The 8270-nt window shown below is 44.7% G+C and overlaps 2 protein-coding genes across 2 annotated transcripts; both read left to right on the top strand.

Moving 5' to 3' along the window:
• The first annotated feature begins 221 nt into the window (after positions 1 to 221).
• On the top strand, positions 222 to 1222 carry LOC136531790 (zinc finger BED domain-containing protein RICESLEEPER 1-like). Its single transcript, XM_066524437.1, has 2 exons — positions 222 to 1119; positions 1206 to 1222. The coding sequence occupies exons 1-2, from the start codon at positions 222 to 224 to the stop codon at positions 1220 to 1222; spliced, it is 915 nt and encodes a 304-aa protein (XP_066380534.1).
• A 6121-nt stretch (positions 1223 to 7343) lies between these two features.
• On the top strand, positions 7344 to 8264 carry LOC136531792 (SKP1-like protein 4). The gene has a single exon (XM_066524438.1). The coding sequence runs from the start codon at positions 7463 to 7465 to the stop codon at positions 7820 to 7822; it is 360 nt and encodes a 119-aa protein (XP_066380535.1). The 5' UTR covers positions 7344 to 7462; the 3' UTR covers positions 7823 to 8264.
• The last annotated feature ends 6 nt before the right edge of the window (positions 8265 to 8270 follow it).

Here is an 8270-nt window from a genome sequence, read left to right as displayed (position 1 = left end):
GATGTCATCGTCGCCGTTGCCTCTGGTGCTCCGTCAAGCGAGGTGAGTTAGATGTGTTTCTTGTTCTTCTTTTTCTTCTTGATTCGTTGTTCTTCTTCACTTCTTCTTGTTGATCTTGCTTTGTTGTTTTTACTTCTTTTTCTTCTTCTTGATTTAACCCTAGATCTGTTTCTTTTTTTGAAGCCACTGGCGTTGAGGGACCGGAGGCCGGCGACGACGAGATGTCGGATGAGCAGGAGGACATCGGTCTCTCCATGACGATCAACGATGAGTTGCGCCTCTACGGGATGACCGGAGACGACGAGGACGATATTGTTGGGGATGCTGAGGAGCTCTTCGGTCGTCGTGCTGCCGAGGAGCTCAACGGCGGTACTGCTACTCACCCACTTCCCGTCGACGACGCTGACGGCCCCAACGCCGTCCAGGGCGACACTCAAGCCGCTGCTGATGACGGCTCAACCAGCCGGCCTAACCGCCCTTCTACCTCGGTTTGCTGGGAGGATTTCGAGAAGCTCTACAAGAAGGTAAATGGTAAGGATGTCAGGTATGGCGCTCGGTGTCTTCACTGCCGTAAGGAGTACTCTGCTAATTCTAAATTTGGGACTGGCCACCTTCTCCGTCATCAAGACTCTTGCCCTAAAAAGCGTGAGAAATGTCGCATGGCTCAGTCCCACATTACTTTCAATAAGGATGGTAGTATGCATAATTGGGAGTATTCTGCTGAGGTTGCTCGTGTTCAGCTTGTTCGTTTGCTTGCTAGGCTAGATCTTCCCCTACGTCTTGGTGAAACTGAGGCCTGGGAAGATTACATAAAAACTGCTCATAACCCTAGGTACTCAACTATTTCTAAGCAAACTACAGCTAGAGATCTTTTTAAGTATTTCAATGAGAAGCGTGGTCATTTGATTGATGATTTGAAGAACAATGCCATTTCATCTGTTGCTATTACTTCTGATATTTGGTCTGGAAATGCTAAAGAAGATTATTTGAGTGTTGTTGGTCATTACATTAATGCTGATTGGCAACTTGAAAAAAGAGTGCTTGGCTTAAGGCTTATAGATGCATCACATAATGCTGAGAACATTGCTGAACGTGTTAGTAATGTGCTTAATGATTATGGTATATTGAACAAGGTCTTTTCTGTTACTTTGGACAATGCCTCGGCTAATAACAAAGCTATGGATAAACTGAAACCTGTGCTTAAGGAGTATTTAGGTTCTGATTTGTTTTTGCATCAACGCTGTGCTTGTCATATCATAAATCTAATTGTTAAAGAAGCTCTGGTTGCTGTTAGTCCTTTGATTGATGCTTTCAGAACTGCAATATCATACATTAACTCTTCTAACCAGAGAGTTGCTGCATATAAGAGTTATTGCATGGCATCTGGTATTAGACCTAGGAAGTTTGCATTGGACATGGATGTTAGATGAAACTCTACATACCTGATGCTTAGGCATTTGCTACCACACAAGGAAACTTTCCATACTTTCATTGAGTCTAATTATCCTAGAGCTAAAGGTGGCCCCTTTCTTTTGACTCATGATCATTGGGCTATGGCAATTAAAATACTGGAATTCCTTGAACTGTTTTATGACTCAACAGTTGCTTTGTCTGGTGTCTACTATTCTACTGCCCCACTTATGGTTCATCATATTGTTAAGATTGCTATACACCTGCATAAGTATCAAAATGATGAACATATTAGAACTGTTGTTCAACCTATGATTGATAAGTACAATAAGTATTGGAGAACCATACCTGATCTTTACTGCATTGCATTTATCTTGGATCCAAGAGCTAAAATTAAAGGTTTTAACAAAGTGCTTAGAAAGTTAAATTTGCTTACTGATGCTGATTATTCTAATAAGCTCATGCAAACTAGAACTCTTCTCTTCAAACTGTATCATAAGTATGATGATTTGTATGGATCTGTAAGGGCCAAAAGGGCTGACCCTCCAAGCCTATCTGATAAGAAAAGAACAGCTTGGGCTGAAATATATGATGATGATGATGGTGGTGGTGGTATGGTTGGAGCTGGCTGTTCTTCTCTTCCTCCTAATCTTGATATGTCTAGGACTATTCCTGCTACTGCTTTGCTACATGCAGCAAATTCTTCTAGCAGTAGTTCTGAACTGTCTGCTTATCTGGACTGTGACACAGTGAGCCAGTGGGATGATGACTTCAACATCCTGAACTGGTGGCATCATCATAAGCTAACATATCCAGTTCTTTCTACCCTTGCTAAAGATGTTTTCAGTGTGCCTGTTTCTACCATTTCATCAGAAGCTACTTTCAGTACCACTGGCAGGATCATTGAAGAAAGGCGGCGGAGGCTAAACCCTGAGACCGTGGAGGCACTCACATGCATCAAGGACTGGGAAGCTGCTGAGTCAAGGCTACAACATATGGTGGAGGATAAGGAGCTCGAGGAGGCCTTTGAAAACCTTTATCTTGATTAGTCATTCATTTATGTAATGGTCTATAATTTTAATTGGACTTGGATGCTTTGGACCTGTGGATTGGATGTAATGAACAATTGAATTACACTAAGGGGTTGGCTGCACTCTTTTTCCCTGTCCAGGGTTTCTCACAAGGGTGAGTTTTACCTGGACAGGTTTTTAATGAGGCAGCCATTGCACAGCCCTTCCTTTTGATATTTTGTTGCCTGGTGTTCTCTTATTGATTTTGATTTCTTCATATTTGAGCTGTTCTCTGTTTTCTGAAATTTTGATGTGGTTTTGTGGGTTAGTGCCAAGGCACGGCACTAACACGCTGGACTGCCGTGCCCAGTGGCACGGCACGGCACGGTCTGGAGTGCTTAGTGCCGTGCCTGGGCCAGAGGCTGAGCACGGCGGCACTACACGGCACGGCACGGCAAGACTACCGTGCCTGACCGTGCCGTGCCATGTCTGGCCGTGCCGTGCCCAGCCGTGCTCGTGCCGTGTAGTGCCCGTGCGGCCCGTTTGGAAATCTTTATCTGTCACACATCAGTGGCTCGCAGCTGTGGTTGACTCTTATCAGTCTGACTCGTTTGCCAAGGAGTTACTTGCTAAGTTGGCGATCTCCCTAAATTCAGCACCTCCATTTTCATTGTTCAATGGAGTTCTGCGGCATAAACAGCGTATTTGGCTAGGCTCCAGCAAACCTCTGCAGCAACAGGTTCTGCATGAATTTCACGCCAGCCCGGTAGCAGGTCATTCTGGCGCTCCAGCAACATATAGCAGAATCAAGCGCCTCTTCTTTTGGACAGGAATGAAGAAAGATGTTTGGTCCTTTGTCTTTGTTTAGCCTGCACCGTCTGTCTCCAAGCGAAACCAGAACGTGTGCGCTATCCCGGCTTGCTGCAGCCGCTGCCAGTGCCATCTGCTTCATGGGAGGTAATCACTATGGATTTCATGGGAGGTACACGAATCCTGATTGTATTGAGCCTGGTGTTGCCGTTGTTCGTTTCCTACTGATACACTTTGGCTTGCCAATTCATCTATATATGTTAACTTTATATAGTAGTACAAGTATAATAACTGCTTGTAAGTGAGAGTTTTTCCTCCTTTGTTGGCATGAATCCACCAAAAAAGATCGATGTTGTTTCCCACAGTTTTTAGCCTCAGCTACAGGAACCAGGAAGCGACTGCAGTTCTTCTCACAACTACAATGAAACAAAGTTCCTCAGTTTACCTACTCACCTGTCGCAGCAGATTCGTTTGAAGTGTCCTACGCAAAAAAATACACCCTTCTGTATTTGGTTTAATGTTTATGGAACGAGATATTCTATTATCATCTAACTTCTTAGTTTTTATTTAGTCTGTGGAATGAAATAAGTTGATCTATCACAACCTCATTTCTCATAAGCTAATAATTAGTACTAGCATAAGTAACAAAGTCATTCCACTAAATCTAAGAGATAGATTCACGATGCATTACCTTATCTAGAATAGGTTGATCCCCTAAACCAAACACTCTATTATAAAAGAAGTCAACGGATAATGCTCAGTCATACATGCCTCAAGATGAAATAGTAGTGCACGCCGTACACGCCCATATATAAACAGATCACCCTATTATCTTTGTCAGCACAGCACTGTTTCCTCCATCTCCTTGCCTCGTCTACAAACATTACCTTCTACTTGGTTCAAACTAATCTGCTGATGTTGAGATATGGTTCTGCTGATCGCGGCAAAAGAATGCCGACTCTGACACTGGCACCGACATTTTCAGACGTGCATCTCTTCTTCAGTAGTCGAGAACAATCTTTTTCACAGAAGCGTACGTCCCAGCCGCCGCAACCACAGAACCCAGAACAATAATGGTGGCGATGAGCGCGACCTCCGCCCTGCTGTAGCGCGCCACACCGAAGATCTTGGGGTAGAAGATGCAGGGGAGCAGCATCGCGGCCATGACGTTGAGAAGCGAGCCGACGAGCGCCATGAGGTGGCCGAAGAAGGGCACGGCGAGCGCGACGATGACCGTGCTGACGACCAGCAGGGTCCTGACCAGCACGTTGCTTGTGTTCATTTGTTGTGCTGTGACACGTATCTTTTCATCTTTCTTTTCTCCTTCCGGTCTTCTTCTAAACAATGGCTCATGGTTCAAGGAAGGAAACCTCAAAAGCCGCGGATCCACCTCCATGCCTTCGTGTCCCACTTCGTCACCAAGGGTGAGAAGGAAGGATTTCTTATCTCTATGACTGCCTTGCATTAATCCTTTGAATATGCAGGGCTATCTCTCATGCTACGGTACATCAGCCAACTCCGACAGAGGTTGGACAACAATCGATTATGCGTGCTATTGAAGCACATCTCGCTGGGTCATCTTCATCCTCCAAGTCATATGGTAGTCAAGATGTCCGAAATCTTATCCGTGAAATGAGGGAGGCCGAAAACCTGTATTCTGAAGCCACGCGTGAGGTAGGTCGGCTCGAGCTATGTCTCGATACCGTTAAAACAAGCCCTCTCTGCATATGAAGAAGAGACCAATGTTGCTCGGATGAGAGCTGATGAAGCTCATGCTAGGGTAACATGTAAATTTTCTTTGAATAGTCTTTGCTTTTATATTCACAACTTTATCCGACAACCCTTCATTTTCATTAGATCTTGAGGAACAACTAGCTACTTCTCGTCGCGAGATCGAGGAGGCTCGTCACCAGGAATTTGACCTAGAGAATCGCCACGAGATCCTCCAACGGGCAACACTTGGCGCAGTTGCAGCAGTCAACGCCAGGGGTGTTTCTCTTAAAGATCGCCTATAGGATATCCCGGTTCATGCCAGAGAAGTGGCAACTCATGGGGTCCGCTATGGTGCCGGTGCCGCTCTGGCTGCAGCGCAACTGCATTTAGGGTACGAGCTTCGTCACCTGGAACCTAGTTTTTCCGGACACTGATCGACTAGAAGATCAAGAGGACCTGATTGAAGACTTCACTGATGCTGTCGAGGCTATCGCAGCGATTATTCATGCAGAAGATGTTGTAAACAATGTTTTCTTAGGACCCTCATTATATCTAGGGTCTTATATGTAAAGAATCTACTGCTTGAATGTCTATTTTGATCCTATTTCTTTTATTGTTATTTTTTGTTCTAAAGGAGATACTCTATGTGTAAGCTATTTTGAGCCGATAAGATTCAACTATCAAGCATCGACCCAAATACTTGGGTAGTACATATATTTTCCATTGAAGTCTACACGATAACAGATCCGTATCATACGGCGGTTTGCACATACAAAGCAACAGATCCGAGGCGCTGCCATAATCTTGCTACCTTCGAGGGTCGAGGGATGCAGATCTGCATCTCGATCCTCCGAGGTACAAAGATTATGGAATCTAAAGAACGACGCAGCACATCGCAAAACTTCACCCTCAGTGAGGTGCTCTACCTTCCATCTTGCAACCCTTACGGTGGATGCGATCTGCTTCTTGACCGTGAGAGCTGCAAGATGGAATATAATGCACCTTACAAACTTGAGGCACCCTCAATCGAGTATGGAGCCCCTGAACATGAGAGAACCAGATGATTGCAGATCTTCTGTTAACACAAGATCTGTAAGAAGATCTGCAATCATCAAGGTCAAGCTCCTATTCAATGGCAGCACCTCACAAAGGATGGAGAAGGAGCACCTCGCAAAACTTGCACCAGCATCTCAGTGAGGTGCTTTATATTCCATAATCTTGCTATCTCTGTGGATCGAGGGACGCAGATCTGCATCTCGATGATCAAGGGCAACAAGATTATGGAATCTAAAGCACCCAATCTTGAAGGTCTTCTCCAAACACTAGCATCCCTGTGAGGTGCTTTATCTCTATCTTGCACCATGCAAGGAGGACAAAGCATCTCTAGGTGATGAAGAAAGATGATTGGCTCACGAGTGTGTGGATTGAGCCTAAGAGGTGCATCCAGACCCGGGTTAAATAGGCCAACCGAAGATGGAGAAGTGCAAGTAATGGTGATGCAACTATGTTGTGGGTAGTTGGAAAATAACTCACACCGACTTTACCGTCGATAGACCAAACAGTTGTGTAGGGCCGACGGTGAAAGTGGCGACACTGGTATCTCAATCTGTAGTAGTGTCTCTGATACGGTGAGTTGATCTCTTTTCTTTGTTGATTTGTGATGAGTGCGTATATGAAAATTTTGGAGAGCAATTTAGGTTAGCTTTCCATAGATCTATGTTAAGACCATTTTTGTATTGTGCTCTTATTCCTCTGCTTATGTGTTCTGTGTTAAGAACAAAAATTGATTTTTCAATTCTACACGCTGTTTTGATAGTATGAATATTTTTAAAATATTAGGACTAACCATCTATGTGGTGTGATGGTGGGGAATGAATTTTTTGCTTCTACTCCCTTCATCCCAAATTACAAGTCATTCTAACTTTTTTGGATATTAAAAAGTTTAACTAAATTTATATAATAAAATAATAACATTTATGATACCAAATAAGTATCATTAGATTCGTTATTAATTATATTTTTATAGTATACCTATTTAATATCATAAATCTTTGTAATTTTCTCTATGATTTTTTTTCTTAAACTTGAGATGCTTCTACTCTTAAAGAGTTTAAATGACTTATAATAATTTAGAACGGAGAGTGCTATTTTCTAATAATATTTCTCCTTGTCACGTAACAAACGGGAAGACCCAACAAGCGGAGCGGAGGTAGCTGCTTGCGAGGTAGCTGCGGAGCGGGCTGGCACGATCTGACCTATGCGCAAGCTGCGGAGCGGGCCGGCCGGCCCATCTGACAATTTGGTGGTCGGCAGCCTGCACAGTGCCACCTGGTCGGACCTTAGTCGCTCCCTCGGCCCTTGGGCTTAGAGAGCCCATTCCCAGGCTACACAACACTCCCTTCTCCTTCCGTCTTCCAATAAAAGGCAGCACCAAGCCCTTGCGGCGGCGGCGTGCCCTCCCTCCTGCTTCGCCGCCTGACCCTTGCGATTCCAGCAGTCTCCTCCCGGTGAGGGGATCGATGGCGTCGCCTCAGAAGGCGAAGGAGAAGATATTGTGGCTGCACAGCAGCGACAACGAGGAGTTCGAGGTGAATGAGTCGGCGGCGATACAGTCGGTCACGCTCAAGAAAATGATCGAGGACGACTGCGCCGACAAAATCATCCCGCTCCCCAACATCACCTCCCACATCCTAGTCAAGGTCATCGAGTACTGCAACAAGCACGCCGAGCCGACCGGGCCGGGCGACGCGGTAGGCGCAACCAACAAGTCTGCCGAGGATTGGCTCTTCGATGCAGACTTCGTGAATGTCGAGCAGGACACCCTCATCGACCTCATGCTGGTGAGCCCCCACCCCTTCCCCTCGATACCTTGGATCTGATTGTACTTCCGCTTAAAGGTTAGTGGCAGATCGGTCTTTGGTTTTTGAAATATCGTCAGGTTAGGTTATGGATTTCTGTTTCTTTTTTGTCAGTATATGATTGTTGCAATACCTGAATAGGGGATAATTAGTGTGGTATATGCCTTATGATTGATGCCTGAAATATTGTCAATTGGACACTTGTTTCCTGTGGATTTCACATTTGGTAATATGGGTTACTAAAGTAGAATGTAATGAAAACGTGCGATCAGTTTATTTCAGATATCCTACTGAAGGTTACCAGGTATGCTGTTGATATGTTGTCTCAGTGCATCTATTGCTATTCATATGGTTTGTACTGCAAACTGTTATTTTGGTTTATCAGCTTGTGAACTGCGCCTCCCATGATCAGGGCTCAGTTCTGTAACATTTCATAGCTTCACATAAGTGATAAATCTTGTGCTTGTCA

The sequence above is a fragment of the Miscanthus floridulus genome, unplaced genomic scaffold (assembly GCF_019320115.1).
Source record: "Miscanthus floridulus cultivar M001 unplaced genomic scaffold, ASM1932011v1 fs_43_1_2, whole genome shotgun sequence".
Lineage (NCBI taxonomy): Eukaryota > Viridiplantae > Streptophyta > Magnoliopsida > Poales > Poaceae > Miscanthus > Miscanthus floridulus.
This window is presented reverse-complemented; position numbering and strand designations above follow the sequence as displayed.

Coding starts and splice junctions, on each gene's coding strand:
- LOC136531790 (XM_066524437.1), top strand. CDS start 222: ATGTCGGATGAGCAGGAGGACATCGGTCTCTCCATGACGATCAACGAT.
- LOC136531792 (XM_066524438.1), top strand. CDS start 7,463: ATGGCGTCGCCTCAGAAGGCGAAGGAGAAGATATTGTGGCTGCACAGC.